The sequence below is a fragment of the Monopterus albus genome, unplaced genomic scaffold (genome assembly GCF_001952655.1).
Source record: "Monopterus albus unplaced genomic scaffold, M_albus_1.0 scaffold50.1, whole genome shotgun sequence".
Lineage (NCBI taxonomy): Eukaryota > Metazoa > Chordata > Actinopteri > Synbranchiformes > Synbranchidae > Monopterus > Monopterus albus.
The window spans coordinates 4,989,595-5,010,827 of record NW_018127930.1 but is presented as its reverse complement, the minus strand read 5'-3'; the positions used below and the strand labels follow the sequence as shown (position 1 = coordinate 5,010,827).

Genomic DNA, 21,233 nt, shown 5'->3' with positions numbered 1-21,233 from the left:
TTTGCAATGTGGTTTCAAATAAGAAGGTAAAACATGTAAATGTTTGAAACAGTGTCAGATATTGTTCCCACGCTATTGTTAGCAGAGTGAGCAGCATTTTAGTAGCTTGAGATGAATACCATTGTTTGGTGCTATTAGAGAGCATTATCCAGGAAAGAGAGAACATTCGTCAACCTGATCATTCTTCACTTGGCAGATTTATTTGGTTAGGTTTAGCTCACAAAAGTGGTTCCCAATGTGTGGCCGTGGGACATGAAGTGGTCCTGGAGGGATTGGCACGGCATCCTTCTGTAAGTTCACCTTGGTTACCTCTTTGTATTAGTTCCACAAAAGAGGAATCTGTCTATATCAGTTACTCAGAAGGTTTATACCAGTATCAAAGACCTGCAGTTAAAATAGTTGAACCCTTTTTTAACATTGTATTGGTAAAGCCAAACTTCAGGCTGTGAGAATGGTGAATCAATGCCAGACTGGCTCATAAGATGTGCTTTGACCACTGCAAAAGAAGAGGGAGAAAAGTGCTCAAAAACTTTTTAGGTTTGATCAGTCACAACTTCAAATTAGCCAGACATTTTATTTTATAATGTCTTTATTCATTAAGTCTAACCTTCATTTGATCTGCAGCTGTATCCTCTTTAAAACCTGTTCTGTTTTCTTAACTTAATTTACAGCATAATTTAACAAAACATACTGTAAAACAGCTTAACACCTCTACTCTCATGAAGTATTTGCCAGAGGCTGCCACTCAACACAAATTTTAGATTAATTTGATACTTGCATTGCAATGGATAATCATACCATTGCGTGCATAATTGGAGAGGAGAGTGAAGCCCGTAATTAAAATAGTCTCTCTTCTCTCATTGGGCTAATTTATTGTAATTGAAAAAGTAAGATTAAACCATTTTTCAACTTGCTTTAGACATCTTCAAGGAATCATTAGGGATTCTGGCCATTTGCCCACGTCAATTTTTATATTAATATTGTAGGAACATGCCATCAGGCTATACTATGCTCAGTTTTGGCTGCATAATGCATTCTCGTATTACACAGCAGGCTTACCTTTAGCCTTTTATTTGCAGCTACATGCCTGTTCTTTGCCCTGAATAGTGACTAATTGAAGAAAGAGTCCCAATGCCTTCTATATTTCATCAACGATTTTCTTGTGGCGGGGACATTTTTCTACACTGGTGCCCCACTGCTGATGAATGATCTTGAGGAAAACTGAACACACAGTGTCAAGTTGATAAATTTCCTCACTTGAAACTGATCCATTTTTATTTAAATTTATCAATTTCTGAGAACGTTTTGGTGCAGAGCCAGATGCCACATATCTGTTTAGAGATTGTTATTGTGTTTGATTAATAATAATGTCTGATGAATGAGGATGATCTTGAGTGTGTGACCCTACACATTAGAGGGTTCAGAACCCACCACTTTCTTTGCTTTTGTTAGCAATAATGATGACCAAATCAGGATGTTGGATTCAGTGAAATTAAGGTAAATTACTTGAGAAAAAGTACATGTTTTGTTTGTTTGTTTGAGAGAGAGAAGGGAGGCTATTAAGCCTAGAGCAATCTTAGCTACGACATAAGTGCCACACACCTCATGAGGACTAAAGAAGCAAATGTGTTGAGGAAATGACTTGCTTTATACTTTACCCACTGGTTAAAGGTCAATATGTTTTCAGACAAGACTGTATAAAGGATCACTGGGATCAAGTTGGTACTTAAATGCATTGACTTGCAAGAGTGCCAAAAGTGTACAGCTGAAAATAAATACCCAGGCAGCCTTGTGCCTCTCTGATCAAATATTCAGTTGTCATTTCAAGGAGAGCTTTCTCAGTATTCACTATGCTGGATAGACACTTACTTTTCAACATATTTTAAATACTCTGAGTATCCTTGAAGTAATGTCACTAGAAGATGTTAAATCATTTCATTCATTCAGTGGTGATGACTTTTAATAATAAGTTCTGTAAATCACTGTCACAGCTGAGCTCAAACTTGTTAGGTGGTTTGATCCTTAGAGAGAGTGAAAGCGGTAATGTATCCCTTATGATCTAGTTCAGCATCACTTATTCCTTCTTTATGGCCTAATTAGTTGTCTAATCGCCTCCTAAGGACATCTTTTATTATTCTCTGCAGAGGCAGTAAGACTAGGATAGTGTGTTAGTGTGTGTGTGCGTGGAGGTGTTGCGAAGCGATTGTGTCTCAGTTATGGTGCTAGCTTTGCTTCATATTTTGTTCTGCCTACTCCACCTTCTGACTGCAGATGACTATACTTTTGTTTATATGAGAGTTGAATGTTTTATAATACGGCTTCAGCTGAGATTAAACTTTTGGATGTTTGATAGAATTTTTTACATACAAGTTTTTGTTACACTGGGAAACCTTTTATAAATGGAAGCTCCAGCTAGTAGCGGCAAGTCACAATTTTGAACTTCAGTACCCAGAAATTTTGTGACATTAAGTCAGCAAGATACCAAATTAGTTCATCTGCAATGCTTCATTAAACCCTAGGGGGAAAAAAGCAAAAGGACAAATAATGTGGAGTCTACCTTCCTCTAGACGGAGCGTTCACTAACACAACTTTAATTTGTCAGTTCCCTTGGGAAAAGATATGGGAAATATGCAATCCTAAAATTTCTACTGACTTGGGAATTGGTTTGGCCTGTCCAAAAGTCCATAGCAATTATGACACAAACAGAAGAAGAAATGAGGTGATGTAGTAAACAGAGTGCGGACATCCACATTAGCAGAAGGTTGGGGTGGATGGATGGTTCATAAAGCACTGGGCTTTCCCACAGTAGAGAGGTATTCCATTTCAGGGTAAACCGTTTTTTATTGATGAGCGTTTTAAGCCACAATCTTTTCCTAACCACATGCTTTTTGTGCTTAAACCTAACCAAGTATATTTTGTGCCAAAACCTAACAATATAGTGTTTTCCACTAAACCTAAACCTGAAGTTTTTGTTCCTAAACAAAAATAGGTGGGTTTCCCAGGCCAAAGCTTTGGTCTCATAATGCGTGATAACATCCAGTGTGAGTGTATGTGCATAGAAGGATTATTGCCCATGCTGTTAATACCGATCATATTTAAGCTAGATCACACGTGCCAAGTAACTTAGATGTTTTGAGTTAGAGTAGCTTACAGTAAATGCGTTATAGTGAAACAATAGCTGTTCTTTTAATTCCTCCGAGCAGCCAGAGGCATTATGTTTTCAGGTTGTTTGTCCATCCCAAGCTTGTGAATGCAAAATTTCAAGATTTCCTTGAGGGGAAATTCTTCAAAATTGGAACAACTGTCCATTTGGACTCAAGGATGAACTGATTTCACTTTGGTGGTCAAAGGCCATTTGTTGCAATCTTGATATTGGAAAATGTTCACTAAAGTTATGTATGTCAGTATAATGATAACTTCCATTATGACAAAAAATAGATTTTATATGTTTTATAAAATTTCTTCAGCCTTAACTACATACGAGTCTGGACAGACATGCATGTAAACTGCAACCTGACTAGTTGGTGGAGGCTTATGTCACCTGTGATCTACCTGGAACACATTTTGACTTTTATTAGCTGTAAATGGTTTTAATGATTAATGAATGAAAAACCTCCATCAGAACAGGCTACAGGTGCATTACTAAAAGGAAACCACATAAAGAGTGTTAGAAGCTGTGTTTCAGGAAGAGAAGGTGCATATTTCAGTCATGGCCTTCTTTAAGATTTGTTATTTCATTGGTTAGTTGTTTATTCTTAAGACTGACTGTGGTTTTAATATTTAACAGTGAACCTGTTGGATTCTCGTTCTGTGATTGGAGACCTAGGATGGGTGGCCTACCCTAAGAATGGGGTGAGTATAATCCTCATTAATGCTATCTATAATAAATAATACTTAAACTCCTAATACATCATGAAAATTCATCAAAGATGTGTCATTTACACATGTTTATAGTCTATTGGAAGATTCTTTAAACCCAGTTACATATCAGCAGTGATTAAAATTATATGATGACCCTTATACGATGAGTTGACTTTATCTAAAAATAAACTTTGGTCCATCTAAAAGGATCAGACAGCTACAGCCATTACAGTATAAGTAGCAAACTCACTTTCTGGGTTTGGCAAAAAGACAACTATGACTTTATGACTTTACTCTGAAGTGCAGGTACTTCATTTGTTGTATCAGTATCAAAGGTCATTTCATTTGCGAAAGCTCTCTGTTCGTTACAAGGATAAATTGAATTCATGAATAAGATCTTGAAAGCCACCATGGAATATATTGTATTATCAAACTAGGAATTGAATTTCAATTTCCAGGCATTCCCAGGGTGATAGCTAATTAGGGAATGACTTACTAGAGTTGGAACATAGTTATTTCATGGTATTATGTAAACTTTATAAAACAAAAGTGTTGTTTAAAAATTGCAGTGATGTATTCTAGAATTTCATGACTGCCTCAACCCATGAGATTATAGTTCTTAGCTGAATCTATTGCCTGTCTTTGGAAAAATTAAATAACCAAACTAATGAGGGTGTAGTACTGGGGATATTTTCAACAAGAATTCTTTTGTACATCAATTTGATCTGCATGGAAAATCTCTATAGCCACATCTCCAGGTGGCAAATATGCAGCAACAGTATACACACCGGACTGATACTGCTGACCACAGTGCTTTTTTAGCTCTCGGTATTCAAATCACGACCCGCTCTGTGACTCTACCGTATATAGATGGGAGAGATAGTGCTGACAAAAGCAGCCGTGTGCGCAATCATATTAATGAAGATGTGATTATGGTGTGTGGTTTTGACAGCGCAACCGCATAAATAACTGCATTCTGGGTAGACAGAGGGAGAGAAAATTAAAGACGTGATAAGACAATGTAAGGATCTCACAATGACATTCTGTCTTATTAGCTGATTTTTTTTTCCATTTGGCTACATTTGAAGGTCATTGTCCCTTTATGCATTTAGCAAGCATATCAGACAAAGTAAATGATTTATTCCCTGTCTGCCATTTTAAGTAACAGATGTTATAGACATGATCAGTAATAATTCTTATATGTTTACTATTTATATGACAGTGCTCAGTCTGTGCATACTCTCACATGTTCTCCATGAACACACACATTCACACATGGCAAAATCAGTCTTCTCTGGCTACATAAGATATTGGGGAAGTATAGATGTTTTGTTTTTTTTTGGTCATGTTCCAAATGGTTTGTTTCATCCCCATCATCACCTCTCCTCTCATTCTTCACTTTCTGGCTCAGTTCTCATCCTTGTTCCTCTCATCCTTCCTTGTCTTGCAAACACTTGTTTAAATCCTTATCCCCATTTTCTTATTGTTCTTGCCATCTGTTTGTCTTATTTTCTCACCATCTTCTCTCCGCTTCATTGTGCTTTTTTTTTCCAAAGCTTTCATGCGCTTTGAAAGTTCTTGAAACAAGCATTTAAGCTAAAAAGGATATGGAGTAAAATAAGTGTTTGAAATGTTTGAAATTGGATGGATGACCTTGAAATGTTTGAACATTTTTCAATAAACAGTATGACATGGATTTTAGTAAGTTGTAATTAAGTGTTGAAAACATGGATTTTTTTGTTTTGTGTTTTTTCTTTTTCTGCAAATACTTATCTTGTCATCTGTAACAAGCTCCTTGAACTTTAGTGTTTAGAGTTCAGGCTTCTTCGCTTCTTTAGACACAAGCACAATAATAACTGAGATTATAAAGCCCTTATGAAGTGCCCTTTTTAAATAAAATTTGGAACCCTAGCTTGTAGACATCATAGCTAGTAGGGGGTAGTACATTTTTGCCTTGAAGCCAGCTAGCAGGTTAATCTGACAGTGTGGAGACATATGTGGAGAGAATTAGAGAGAGATGGAGAGCTGCAGACAGTCAGTAACAGCCTTGGACAGACAAAGAGACTAGCTTCCTGTGACCTCCTCTGTCTCCTCCTGTTTTGAAGTAGAGGAGCAAAAATCACAGCGGAATGTAGTGGGGGGAAGAGGGCATATGGGCTGTCAAGAAGGCATTGATATGTTGGAGAAGGATAAAGAAGAGTGTTGTTGGCATTTAAAGTACATGTAAAGCAGAATACTGGGCCAGGAAAGGCCCTGACACACCAAGTTAATGGTAAAGAAGTAAGCACTGATCAAGGCTGACTGATGAAAACCTTTGTGTCACCTTATGTCACTTTAGTTCATCTCTCTTAAAACTTTAATCAGAAGATAACACAGGCTGTAGCAGATGGCTAGCTGACAGCCAACTGACAGCCAACAGGCACCATGCTCTGAGTCTGTGTGAGATGAAGAAGTCAGTAGAAATCCCAAAAACTCAGAACTGCATAAAGACGAAGAAGCCAGACTATATTGTCTAAACTGGGCTTGATGCATGCTAAAATACAAACTGAGAATATATCTGTGAGGTGACCAGCTAATCATGTAGCCCTAGTCATGCTAAATTAGTGTAATTACTGATTTGATAGGCTGAATGACCAGTGAAACCCCTTCATTGACTGACTCCTTGACTCCTTCTTCATGCTCAAAGATGAGGGCAAGCCAGCATCAAAGGTGTTGAACATACTGCGACAACCTTGCCCTGTAGTCTCGCACATACACCCAGTGATGGCTCAATGACAGCTAACAGTTGGCTTGGTGTGTCGGGACTCTAAACTGTGTGTCCCTAATGAGGAAGGGGAGCGGCTGTTTGAACAGTTCAAGGTGTGTTTGCATAGAGATTTGCTGTGCTACAGCTCTTATGCTGTACAATGGATCTTCTTTTTATCCCCTGACACATTACAGTGCCATGATGGAAGGACGATGAGGTGGGGTAAAATGTGACAGAAGAGAGCATAAAGATAAAAAAATGGTGTAGATTAACAAGAAGTGAGACAGGAGGAATAAGAAGGGAAAGGGAGAGGATGAGGATGACAAATCAGGGACAAGGAAGAAGACAAGAACTGCAAGAGCAAAACGAGGTAAGCGGTGGAATAGTGTTTCTGGGTTAGACTTTAAATTAGATAATTAAAGGAAGAACATAGGACACATAGGGGGAAAATGATGATAGACATGGATGAAATGAAAATGCAAGGCAGCAGAATGAGGCTTGAGAAGTGTACCTCCTTCTGTTGGGTGAGCATGTAAGCCCAGTGTCTATGCTAAATTATGTTTTGATCACTGAGTCCTGTTGTGATAAATCTGCTGAGCTCCATGACATGCTGTTGTCATTCTCTACCCCTAACTTTCAAATTAATATACATTAAAGCTGCTTTTAACAACTAATGCCAGGAGTAAAAATGTGGGGTGGAGGATTGTTGTATGGATACGGACAGTGTCATAATGGTCAGTGGTAATGGGCACTAATAATAAGTTGGAGACCGCTTCATAGACTTAAAGCCGGGAGGGCAGTTGGCACAGCTGCAGGGTGTCTGCTGACGGGTGTAACACACAGACACACACCCCCACACACATAACAGTCAATAAAACAAATTCAACACACTAATGAGGAGCTAGAGGGATGCCTACAGGGGCAGTTCAGTGTAGGGAGCAAAGCCGAAAACAGGCAAGAATTAGAGAGGAGATGATGCAGAGGTGAGAGAAAGGTTATGGCTGCATGAGAGAGTTTTGAACAGACTGAAATTAAGAACCTCTGATTATTGGGACCATTTACAGTACCATCAGTGGGACCCAAAACTTTTAGCCTCATGGCTTTGAAAAGATGCATTTAAACTTCAGCAGAGCCTGTTCCTTTTGGCAGCAATGTCCTGGTTACTCACTATAATTCAGGCTTTGCTGGCAACAGTTGTCATAGGTCATAGGAACTGTTTCTTTGAAAGTAATGGATCCAGTTTAACCTGCTCAAAATAAGCGGTGTGGTAACTGGAGTATTTATTTTTGAGGAAAGAATTCTTAGACATTAAAAAAATGTGGCTCTACAGTAACCCGAGAATACATGCATGATTAGTTACCATTGGGTATAAGTGGAAATTGTCTCTTTCTTTGAATTTGAATTAACTGACCCTTTAAGAAGAGGCTGTGTGAGGTACCTCAAAGGCAAGGTGGTGAACTGAAGATTAAAATATGACTTTTTTTTAAACAAGTGGATGGGGAATTACTTTCTAGAATCACTGAGAGGGGATGAAGTTACCCAGAAATAGATCTGCCATAAAATGAATGTCCAAAGAGTAATTAGGTTTTAAAAGGTCAACTAATTCCTGCACCCTGCAGTGTTGGTGTGTCTCTCTCTGCATAGAGCTTTGTGACTTGTGACGACCCAACCCACATAATACCATGTACTTTACAGTAGATCCCATGCAGACGGGCACTTGAACTTCCTAGATAGCAGCAGCTCAGTGGACACATTTTGCTGCACTGGTGAGCGTAACAAAAACGTTCTATCAAAAATCTATCACACACACCTTGCCAACTATAATTTCTTTGCCATTTTAGCCATTTTCTCATATGAACTAAGGACGATATCAGGTCCGGTCATTGTCGAGAGTTGCCCTTTCACACATGTAGCACACAATAGGAGATGGTCTTTTTGCATCAGGCAAAAAGTACACTGTGGAAATTGGTGTGCTAGCTGCTTTGTAATCTAGTCATATAAAACAGTCTCTTGCCATTCCTTGTGATGATTTCCATGTTGGCCTTTATTGACAGAAGTTCTCTAATCGTGACTCAAGTTTGACATTTTTGAAGGGTTCTTTGTGTAAATGATTCTTTTTCTTCACCCCCAGACATTTGAATTCTTGTGGTTTTGCAACAGTAGCATGATAGAAATGTCATCAGCTAGCTTGGAGCAAATTCTCCAAGCAGTAACCTGCTCCTTTCGCTCATGGGCTTATGCAGACATTACATGGTCTGTGTTCTAGGGAGCTGGCAGGTTAACGCTGTTTAATGTCTTGTCCATCTGAGTGGAAGAACATCTAGTGGTGACAATGGCAACCACGCTTTCTACACATGCTGATTCCAAGCAAAACTAAAGAAGGTCATCTCTTCAACTCCTATCTGGGCTCCCCTTAATGTCTGGTGTTTGGGGGTGTTGTTAGGCTGTGTAATGCTGAGAGTAGACTGGTGGATCTGTGTGATCTAACCAGTAAGAGGCTTAGTGTCTGCACCGAGACTGACTTGGCTAGGGTCTGGGAGTGATTCGGTCACACAGATGCACATACAAATAGGCTTCTCTATCTGTACTTGTGAGGACCCTCTGTAACATAATGAGTGCAACCTTAACCTAAACTGGAGTAAAACCTTAACCCTGAAACCATGTATGAGCCTCAAACACTCCATCAGAGAACTGACAACATTCAAAATGTCCTCACTTTCTAAAAATGTCATCACTCAGTCTCTAGAACTCAACTGGTTGTCACAAAGATAGGTGCGTAAGATAACAAACACACTACAGTATTATCATATCAGCATGGAGGAGTGTGCTTTTAACAGCACATCCATTGTGTAATTACAGTTGCCAACGCTTGCATTCATTCAGATTCAGAAATGGCTCAGAAACTGAATAATAACAAGCAGAAAAGAAAAGGGATGAAAGCAGGGAGGAATGAAAAAGACAGCTGGAGAACAAGACAGAAGAGAGAGAAGACAAAAATGATTGTACACAGCGGCTGCAGCAAGGAATGATTAATATGGGCTATTAAGCTATAACACCAGATCATAGTCTGGTCCCTCTGGCCATATTACAATGACATGATGAAGCGCCTGTATTAGCCATGGGAGAGTGCAAGTGATGCAGATAATAGTCACATCCCAGGAGACCTGCAGAGGGAATTAATGCTGCTGTCTGACATGGACATAGAAGCAGAGATGCAGACGCTCACGCACATCAGCTTGAATACTGACAGAATCATTTACATTTTTGCACACACACAGGCAGGAATACATATATACATGCACACTCAAGATGTGCAGATGGACACACCTGTACGCTGAGTGCATGTTAATTCTTTTTTTGCTGACAAGAACTTCACCCCTCATTGTAGATGCATATACACACTATACTTTTTGTCTGTTATAGTAGAAGGAAATGAGGTGGAAGGGATGTGGATTATTCTGCTATATCACACACACCTTGCCAACTATAATTTCCTTTCCACTGTGGAGCCTTTCAAAAAAGGTGTTGCCAACTGCAATTCATGCTGTGAATTCTCTGCACATCTATGTATTATTTTAATTTGTCAAATATTAGTGCATATATGATACCTGAGTTTTGACACTGATACCAAAATTGTACTTTTTAAATTCCTTAGAACCCTTTTGTAGCTCTTAATGAGACTTCTTCACTTCTCGACTGGTCGTTTGGCCCATTCTTTTTTAGCAACCTGCTCCCATCCCCTCAGGTTTGATGGGCGCCTCCTCCCAACTGCAAATTTCAGCGTACAGTAGATCAGCTCAGAGGACAGGCCATTTCAGAACAGACCAGTGCTTCACTATCATTTGTTTATAGTGTGCTTCGATGCATGTTTTGAGTCTTTTTGGAGAACCAGTACCCTGTGACTGAAAGAGAGCTTCATCATTTCTTCTGTGAACATAGAGCTGATGTGACTTACCAAGAAACTCTAATTTTGTTTCATCTGTCCAAGAAAACATTTCCCCAGAAGAATTCTCGCCTGTCAACATGCATTATATATGCAACAAACTGTGCTTCTTCCTAATCCCGTCAGAAAACTCTCTTCTGTTCTTTCTCTTTGTCAGTGCTGGGGACATAATGACACCAAACAGCACAATGGGCACTTTTCGCTATTTAAATAGGCTTAATGACTGTTTATAAGATGAAAACACCTGTGATACTAATGGAGGACAATTACAATATCACTACAATCCACTTATTTGTCACCTTTTCTAAGGGGTAACAATAATTTTGTTCAGGCTGTTTTAGAAAATTCTTGCACAATAAGCAATAATTTAGCTCTTTTCACAGCTTCTTTGTTTTATTCTATGGCAAACCAAAGGCATGCAGGTCTGCATGACAAAAGAGCTTTTGATTTCAACACTTTTCAGGAAGACCAGAGAATTGTTTCAGTGAGGTGGAAGGTTGCCAACACTTTTAGCCACATCTGTCATTTTACTAAGGAACAATTGCTTTTCCTTTTGTACTTCTACTTAAGTAAAATTTGGAATGCAAACTTGCAATGGAATTTTTTTTGCTGTTATATATAATAAAAGGATCTGAATCCTTCCCCTCTTTTGGCTTCTACCTTCATTAACTCCTTTCTCTTCTCTGCATCAGTGGGAGGAGATTGGTGAAGTAGACGAGGACTACGCCCCCATCCACACCTACCAAGTGTGCCGGGTCATGGAGCAGAACCAGAACAACTGGCTCCACACCAACTGGATCCTGACTGAGGGCGCCCAGCGGGTCTTCATCGAGCTCAAGTTCACCCTGAGAGACTGCAACAGCTTGCCTGGGGGGGTCGGAACCTGCAAGGAGACGTTCAACATGTACTATTATGAAACAGATGGAGATGAGGAGGACAATGGAGAGATGAGAGATGGAACAGGGATGATGGACGAGGAAGACAGGGTGATGAAGGAGAGCAGATATATCAAAATTGACACCATAGCAGCTGATGAGAGCTTCACCGAGCTGGACCTGGGGGACCGTGTAATGAAGCTCAACACTGAAGTGCGTGATTTAGGTCCTTTAACCCAGAAAGGCTTCTACCTGGCTTTTCAGGATTTGGGGGCCTGCATTGCTTTAGTCTCAGTGCGTGTTTTCTACAAACGATGCCCGTTACTAGTGAAGAGTCTAGCTGAGTTTGGCGCCACCATCCCAGGTTCTGAGGCCTCACAGCTGGTGGAGGTCGTGGGTCGATGCGTCAATAACTCCCTGCCTTTATATGAGCCTCCCAGGATGCACTGCAGCACAGAGGGAGAATGGTTGGTGCCTATTGGGAAGTGTGTGTGCCAGCCAGGCTTCGAGGAAATCAATGGGTCCTGTCAAGGTGAGAAGGGGAAGTATGCGTGTCAATTACTACAACAACGCCATTAATTAGAAGTATTTTTTTAAGCAGAACTGCTAAGCATTTGTTTGTCCCAACTTTAAATTTACTGTTCTTCATTATTTTGTCCAGTACACCACATGTTCTGTGTTCACATTTTTCACGTGTTTATTTTTATATGCATGCACATGTTTGTTTTTAGAACTGTGTGTGCATAGATCTGTTTATTCTTTTTCTAAGCGAGTTTCTTACTGTGTGCGTGTGTGTATTTCTTCCAAGGTTAGTGCAGAGTATTCCCCCAAGCCCTGCAGCACTTTGCTGCTCTCATACAGCCACTGTTCTGCTCTGACTCGTGCCCAAACATTCCCACCGCCGACCTTAACTGTCATTTCCACGGGCCTCTCTGTTCTTCTCTCCTTCACTCCTCTCTAGTCTTCCTCTGTGCTGTCTTTAAATTAGTCAGTTTTCAGACTTACTTCTGCAACAAAGGGTGGCTCTGAGTGTCAGTGGCATGGTAAAATTTCAGAGAACAGATATTGTAGTGGTATGAAGCTGTGCGATACAGAAAATTGAAATGTGCGATTATTTAGTAGCCCTTCCATGCATTTCATTTCTTCACACAACATATCGAGCAAGTGTGAGTCTGATGAACTAACTTTTTGCTTTTCTGATTTGCATGTCTCTGTGTGAGTGCATATGGGCAGTACAATAAATCTGTATTGTATAAACCTACTCCATACAACAATTCCTTTTCCTCTGTGGTTTCTCACTAATGTTGATTTATAGCTAGTTGTCCAACCATCCATGGCTTAATGTACTACTATATCAGATATACTGTATTGTTGCTGTGCCATAGAGTTTGTATGATTTCTTAAACTAGAACCTGGCTTTAGTATAAGAAGAGGGTAGTTAGCAGTGTATACAACATCAGGGAGCGCTTCATGTATCTGGTTTCCTTTGAGTACTTCAGACCGTGCCTAGAGAAGGTTTAACAGTCAACCTTTAATTTCTAGAACCAGCTCTGATCAGTTTCTTATGATCAAGTGGTTAAACCTACCTAGAATCAGTCTGCCACAGACAATGCAGTCACTCAGTCTGTTATAGAGCTGCTGCCGGCAATGCCAAACACCCCCATTCTAGTGTTCAGCAGTAATACCTGAGAGCTTATTCTGTGCTGTGTGTATCAGTGCTGCTTAACAAAACATCTATAGTCCTGAGTATTAAAAAACATAAATTTTATAGTAGATAAGGAACACATTTTAGGATATTATTTACTGCAAATAAGGGTACCACTGCATGTACATTGTACTGAAAAGGGACAAACAGTACATGTGCAAAAATGAAGATGTGACTTTCTGAATAATGCTGTGATTATTACTCATTAGCTTGTGGCCTTGTTGTGGCACAGCTATTATGTTTTATGGGCTTCTGCCTTTTGACTGCTCTGGTTTGACCAGCTGATGTGGACTGGGAAATATTCAGGCGTGGCTCTAGGGATGTCAGGGCGGGGCGATCCACCAGCTAAAGTAATGCGACTGAGCTATCTCAGCATCTGCGATGGAATTTTGTACAGACATTGATGCTCCCCAAAGGATGAATCCTAATTACTTTGGTAATCTTCTGACTTTTCCTTTTAGCTCCATTATGAGCTTGACATTTGAGGCTCAGATTGAAATAGCTCCACAGTTACCTGATGGATCATCATGTAACTTGTTAAAGGCACTTGTGTCCTTCTGAGGATGAGCTGCATTATCTTTACCAGCTAAACTATTAACACTCTCATCAACATTAGCCGTGTTAACTACTGTACTAATTAGCAAACACACTAAACTAATATGGTAAACATTAGAGCTGATGAACCTCAGTTACTATTGCCATTGTGACAATGTAAAAAAAAAATCCCTGCCACCATACTGTATACTGCGAGGATCTGATAGTACACCTCATAACCTGCTTTTACTGCCCTGTTGCAGCAGAACAAATTTTTAGGATTGCAGAAGGTTATTTATTTATTTATTTATTTTTTTACTTTAATGAATTTTATTGTTTTTGGATTTCAGGAAGACAGTGATGTATTCTAAGTAATCAAAATAGAATGCATACTCCTTGCAGTTAATGAAGCCCCAGGATGTTTTATATTAATTTTTTTAAAGTTTCATATGCAGATGAAACTGTTAAACTGACAGCCTTTAAAACCATCTACAGATAGAAACATGGCAGGGTTTGTTTCTCTCAGCTTGGAAATGATATGTGCTCTCTGTTTTAGCAAACACTTTTTTATGCGTTTCAATCAGCGTTTCAAATGTCAAATCCTGTTTTTTGAGATGTTGAGAATGTGCCGGAAGCCTCTGTACTTACTGTATGTATTCAGTGTCTTCTTTGTTGGGATGGTTTCTGGTTGTCTTTCACATGTGAAAGATCTGAGCATCTGCCAGGCTGACCTGGAGAACCTGTACTGGGTGTTGTGGATAAATTTTCTCTCTATTATCTCTACCTTTTCTGTGAATATCAGTGTACTCTTAAAAAGGGTAGAGCTGTTTCCACCATTGATACTACACTAATTTTACTTGGTAGCCTGTTCAGATTGTGCAGTTAATGCCTTAAGCATTGTTGTCCTACTGTAGAGTGGGAATCAGTGGGCTGCAGGTCAGAGTATAATGCAGTGGGTGTACATGTGAGAAAATGTGCAAGTCTGTGTGGACCTTGACAGTATTATCTGTGTGTGCTGCCTGGTAGAGAATGATTGAACACAGTCTTTACAAATGTAGGGCAGAACTTGTCATGGAGAGCTTTGTCTTCTTTCTTTCTGCTGCTCTATCTCATCCTCACATCTCTACTTCTTCCTCACTGTTCCACTCCTTTGCTTTCCACTCTCATCTCTTTGTCAATACCTCTGTTTCTCCATTCCCCGTCTTGCATCACTTTCCCCTTTCTTTTTTCTCTCATTTTATCTTTTCATGACAGCCTATCAATCATTGTCTCTCCTCTTTCTCTTCCTCTTTATATTGCTGCCACTTACATTAGCACTCGCCTGTCTTTTTACACTTCTGCCATTGCTCTCTTCCCCCTCTAAAGATCTGTCCATCTTTCTCCATCGATAGTCCAGCTCTGTCTCTTTTAACCCTCCCCCTTCTTCTTTCACGCACACACATGGATGGATGGATGGATAGACAGACAAACAGAAGGGTGAGGGGGTACTGAGAAAAAAAGTGATGGCAAAACAAGTAGACACAAGATAAATAGAAGATTTCACACCACAGGGTGTGAGGGCAGAGAGACAGAGAGATGGATGAGTTGTTTCAGGGGTGATAGCAATAGAGGAAGGATAATTGAGGACAGAAGTGGGCAGATGGATGAAGAGATAGATGGGGGGGTAGTCTCAATCTACAGGCTGAATGAATACTAGACGGAACATGTGAATAATGGCTGAATGTGGGGTTTATAGAAGGCCTCTCACATACAGAATATGATGTATTGTGATTTCATTTCTGTGTTGACTCAGTTCTTTCCTCAGTTTTTAGTCTAGCTGTCAAGGACTGTGCTGCACTAACATGATATATCATCATATTTGAGTTTTTAATTTCATATCGTTTTATATATGTATATATGCGTCTTTATTCATTTTATATACTAATTACTAATTAGCCCAAATTGATAAAGTACCTGCACTGATGGGCCACACTGATCAGAAACCTGGATAAGGCGTATACATGGCATGTTGAGCCTGGTCTTGTTTCTGCAAACTGGGATAAGACAGATTCCTGAAAGCTGGATATGATGTTTACATGTGCAATCACATAAACAAGATACTCCAAAAACCTGTTCATCACTAGGATATTCTTTTAAACACACTGCAACAGAATAGCTAAATGGAATGGACATATTGCAGTACTAGAAAGACAACCGAAAGAATTGTTTGAGTGATGGGATATAGGGATAAAATTATGTTTCTGTAATGGAACAAGGACTAAATGAATAGTTGAAGTAATAGATTAAAGTCTGAATGGAATGCTGGCTGTAGTAAGAGTTTGTTGAATGGTGAAATAATAGCCTCCGTATGCGCTGAGTGAAATGTAATGATAGTAAAATAGCTGAATGACATACTAGAATGACAGAATACATTTTTAGAGGGGTACTGCAACGATGTAATTAGGCTAGAGTTGGAATACTAGAGTCAGGGCTGACTAGAATGTTGGAATGACAGGATAAGAGCTGAATGGAATCCTGGGATTGACAGCTTTGTGATGTTCAGGCTCGGGCTGCAGTGAATTCATGTGACAACAAAGATTTGGAGGTAAAATATGGGTGGCGAAATCAGGGGGAATAAGTGGGGGAAATTGGCAGAGGGTAGGAGAGGACAAAGGATGAATGCAGAGAAAAAGGACGACCGTTGGTACCACCAATTAAAAGAATCGCATGGAATGATGAACCTTCACTCACTGGTAGAATTATAAAACCAAAAAGCATTTTATTCAGCGAGTGTCACCTAAGTGTGTCATGGGTAAAGATGGATTTCCCCTGACGATACTTTGTTTCACAGCCAGGTCTCCCCTGATGTGCCTGTGTTTGCCTGCCTGTCAGACCTCACTACAGCATATGTCAAACTCGATCTGGTCACGGTGGTGGTACGGCCATCAGAAACTGTCTTACTGGTGTAATGTGAGCAAGCTTTCTGCCTTGTCCCTCCAGGGAATTATGGGATAGCAAACAGGCGGCTCACACTTTCAATGTGAGGCTTATGGTTGTGGGCACTGCAGTTGCTGACATAACCCAGACACACACACACACACACACACACACACACGATCATGCCTGCAATTTGCATATTGAGTATGGTTACTCGCATTTGCATTCCAAAACCACATTTGTTTGTTGGTGTGTTTGTTTGATTGATTGATTAGTTTAGTTCATTTGTATGTTTGTATCATGCCCAACATTTAGCCCATCTGTCATGGGATTTACAAGACAAGATGTTGTAGGTCCCATCAGATATCCTTCAGTAAAATATTTTAAAAACCTAAAGAAAGCATAACGTTATTTAAAAATTGCACACATGCCTGATTTTCCATACATTGTGGTCACAACAAAAAGATTGGCTTTCTCCAAATAGCTACAGTAACTGTAGAAACTGATTGTTGATTATAAATAACTCTGTGAATCACTAGTGTATTAAAATGTTTTCCTTAACATTACAAAATTTAGTGTCCAGTAAAAAGGTTATTTAAAACCTGTTTTAATTTAAGGATTCAAAATTTTTCTTATAACTTTCTAAACCATTCCTTTGCATCCGGTCAGATGTCGGCTCCTGTCTATTTTATTACATCATTAAACTTATTACCATTTGAGTTCAACAGTACTCAGTTACTCTTAAGACAATAAGGGTAAAATAAAGAAGTTCTGTTATTTCTGACTTGCTCAAAAGACGCCATGAGGAATGACAGTGCAAAAATCTGCAAGGGCCAGGAAGCCTGTCTAATTCTGTCATCTCTTGAATTATGGATCGACTGAATTCATCACAAAAAGCGTTGCCATTCATCTGGTTAGAGCTAGTTCAACTGGAAACTGCTGCAGCCTTCTTTCACTACACTCCTCTGTCGGTGTACTCTTCTGCTCCATCTTTGTCCCCACCCCTCTCCGTCACCCCATCATCTTGACATGGTGATGCTGTCATGACAACTGAAGTGCTTCCTGAATGCCTGTTGGGTAAACTGACTTTGCCAGAAGTGCAGCCTCCTTTTTATCCTTCCTCCTGCTAACATGCACACACATTCACTTTTTTATATACTGTATGTGAGGGCCCTAATTCACACAGTACATTGCCTAAACCCTGACTCATACCCCTAACAAACATAATTAGATACTGCCCTAACCTTAACCTTGCCTCTGACCTCACACACTTCTTTGAGCTGGTCACAATGTCCTCACAGAGATACAAGTATAAAAGACACACACATTTCTGCAGATGCTGAAATATTCATAAAATGTCTCATTCAGCAGAGCTGCCTCCATGATAGCCTGGTCATCTCCAGTGGCCCAGTTAGTGGTGGCTTGTAGGACTGGTTAGACTAGTATTTGAATTAGTTGGTCAGCACAAGTCAGTATCTGAGTTATCGTACTGATGTATTGCTAATGTTTCATCTCCCCCACTAGACTTTCACCAGTGCAATAAACTGGTTTCTGTTGGAAAGCTATCTAACCTTCTTTGACCTCTGGGTTTCTGCTTGTGGCTGATTGTGAGAATAAATGGCTGCTTGAACAGTGACTGACCTGTTATCCATAAGACGGGAAAACCCGTTTGAGTTGCTTGTATATTTTTATGGTCTTATTATTTGTCTTTGTTTTTGTTCACACACAGACATAGACTAATATGAGCATGCATCAGCACACACAGACAAACACACAAACACACTAATACAACAGAAATACATGAAGGTATGTAAACGTGACACATATACAAATAGGTACACACACACACACACACACACACACGTTGTGTTTATGCTCTTGATTCCAGTAGCTCACTGCAGGACAAATAAAGGAAGAGGATATTTATAAGGATAGGATAAGGATAATCACCTTTATTGGCCAAGTACATTACACACAAGGAATTTGTTTCCGGTACAGAACCGACAAATTTTCTTGGCTAGTTTATTATTTCACAATAGGCGGGCGGCTGTGGCTTAGGAGGTAGAGCAGGTCGTTTCCTAACCAAAGGATTAGCGGTTCGATTCCCGGCTTGTCCAGTCAACATGTCAAAGTGTCCTTGAGCAAGACACTGAACCCCCAGTTGCTCCCGGTGATGTCACCCATGTGTGAATGCATGAGTGCTTGGGAGTGAGAATGGGTTGATGGCCAAGTAATGTGAAAGCGCTTTGAGTGTGCTGTATAAAGCATAGAAAGGCGCTATAGGTGTTTAAAGGGATAGTAGTGGACTGGTTATTGTTTTGTGGTGTTTTTTTTATTTTTTTTTTATTGTTTTTTTATTGTTTGTTGTTTTTTGTTGTTCGGAGTTTGGACCTTGAGTCTGCAATAAAGTTTCTATCTATCTATCTATCTATACAATTAAGTGACCATTTACCAAAAGTATCTGTGTACAGCAAAGGTGTTACATTTAAATTCAGCCTTACCTTTTCTTGGATAAGTTTATTTTTATGCTGTATTATTATTATTATTATTATTATTATTATTGTGGACTTTTTCACCACATTTATAGGATAACTAAACTTGCACATACCCTGCAGAAGATTTTCAACACACATCTTATTACAAGCTTATAATATTATGCATTACTATCAGTCAGACTGCTATCGAATAGTTTTTGAAATTACTGTAGCTCCATTAGCTTCAACATGAAAATGCTGCTTACATGCAATTGCTTAAGTGAAAAAGCCTACATATGACTTAGACTTAAAATGATTTTATTTTTACTTTGTGGTACTGCTACTTTTTTAAGTAAAGGGTTTTGAATTGTTTTGATTATTACAGCCCATTTTATACTTTCTGGCTTCTGCAGCTTACAGCACAGTTCCAACCAACTAATACTGACAGTAGTCATGAAGCCATTTCTTCCTCAAGAAATCTCTAAGTGAATTCCTCAGATTTTTTTGTGTGAAAATTAACCCTTATACAGTTTATATACTTTTAATTTTAAGGATCAAGTAAGTTTTATAAATCCTATTATCCATCACTAGAAATATGTTTAAATCTTTGGATCCACATTGTGTCTGTACCCATAGAATAAAGTCTAAATCCAGTATTCTGTTGATATGCGGCTGGTATGTGTTCCTTGACTTCAGCTTCTGTTTTATACCCCACACCTGCTTTTGAGATTTCCTCTCTCCCCTTCCTTTACCACTTACTCCCTCTAATCCCACCAAATAACAGCCAGTCATATAAATCAACATGTTTACAGTGAAATGTTACCAATTAAAGAGGACGCTTGTTAAGAAGCAGGACACTGCTGGATCCTTAATTGCCTAGGATGGCAGTGGGTGATGCATATTAATTATGTATTAACCTCTCACACACAAATGCATACAGGCACATTAGTGTGTATTGCATATTAATTACCTATTACCCTTTGTGCTGTGCATTAAGTGCTGCATGGCATCAGAAAGACAGCTTGCCCAAGGGCAACACATATACAATCACAGACTAATACCACCAATGCCACCTATTCAGTTTGCATTCACAATGAGGAATGAACCATTTCAGTCAGCCAGCTATGACCATAACTACTCTAATCACAGGAAGCATGTGTGTCTGTGTGTAATCACATATAAGCCTTTATTTGTGATGGGCTTGAGCCTTAAAGAGAATTAAAGCTAAAGCATCTGATTCACGGCCTAACTGGCTGCCTCTCCCTGAAACTGGAGACATAGTCTTTAAATATTTAGGTTTTACAATTAAACTGATCTCATTAGGCTAATGATCAATAAAGAAAGAAATTTGTGGTGCATAATAACGGCCAAACTCCAGACCAAAATCAAGGCTAGACACCAAAACTAATTTTAAATAGATTTCACATTTTTCCAAAAATCTACAAACGGGAATATTTTGAGTCAAACGTCCAGTCATCCAATCAAGAGGTTACATTTTACCATTTGTGTTTTATGAAAGGCTGTGTTGCAGGCATGAGGAGAGCATGAAAAACCTACACAGAAAGGCCTGAGTCAGCCATGAGTTTCAAACCCAGAACATCCTTGCTGTGAGGCAGCAGTTCTATCCGCTGCACCACTGTGCTCACGCCATCCTGCCATGTTTAACAGTATATGCATCTAGTTACTTTCCACACATGTTCTGTTTGCTTTTCAAGTAAAGCATGAATAATCTATTTACCCTAAATGGAAATGAGCTGCAGTTAATGATAATAAATACCTTAACATCTACTCTGTTGGGGCTTATTAGTCAACTGAAATTGACTTTCACTGAAGTGACATGAAATGGATTTTTTTCACACCTAATTGCACATTTTAATTTCAAATGTTTATATCATTCTCATAATCATTTGCAACTTCCAGTGGAAATAAATTTCCATGCATTATTTTAATTTAATCAAAGCACGTCACCTAATCATTGTCGCCACATTATCTGCATGTCTATCTGTATATGCCTGGCTAGATATCTATTTTACAGGGACATTTTTCAGCAAACAAAATAAACTTATTTTGTTCCTATGGTTTATATGCAGAAAGTGCCAAAGTAAAAGTTATGTTTAGTATTGCACTGACTAATTCCCTTCTTGGATCACATTAATATTGTGTTCCCAGTCCATGTGGA

The 21,233-nt window shown here is 39.3% G+C and overlaps 1 protein-coding gene across 1 annotated transcript in view; it reads left to right on the top strand.

Annotated features, from left to right (window-relative positions):
* epha5 (EPH receptor A5) overlaps positions 1–21,233 on the top strand; it is a 54,302-nt gene that overhangs the window by 1,066 nt on the left and 32,003 nt on the right. Inside the window, exons 2-3 of the mRNA XM_020601103.1 lie at positions 3,788–3,852; positions 11,243–11,957. Of these exons, the coding sequence (XP_020456759.1) occupies positions 3,788–3,852; positions 11,243–11,957 (780 nt within the window). The remainder of the gene's footprint in view (positions 1–3,787; positions 3,853–11,242; positions 11,958–21,233) is intronic.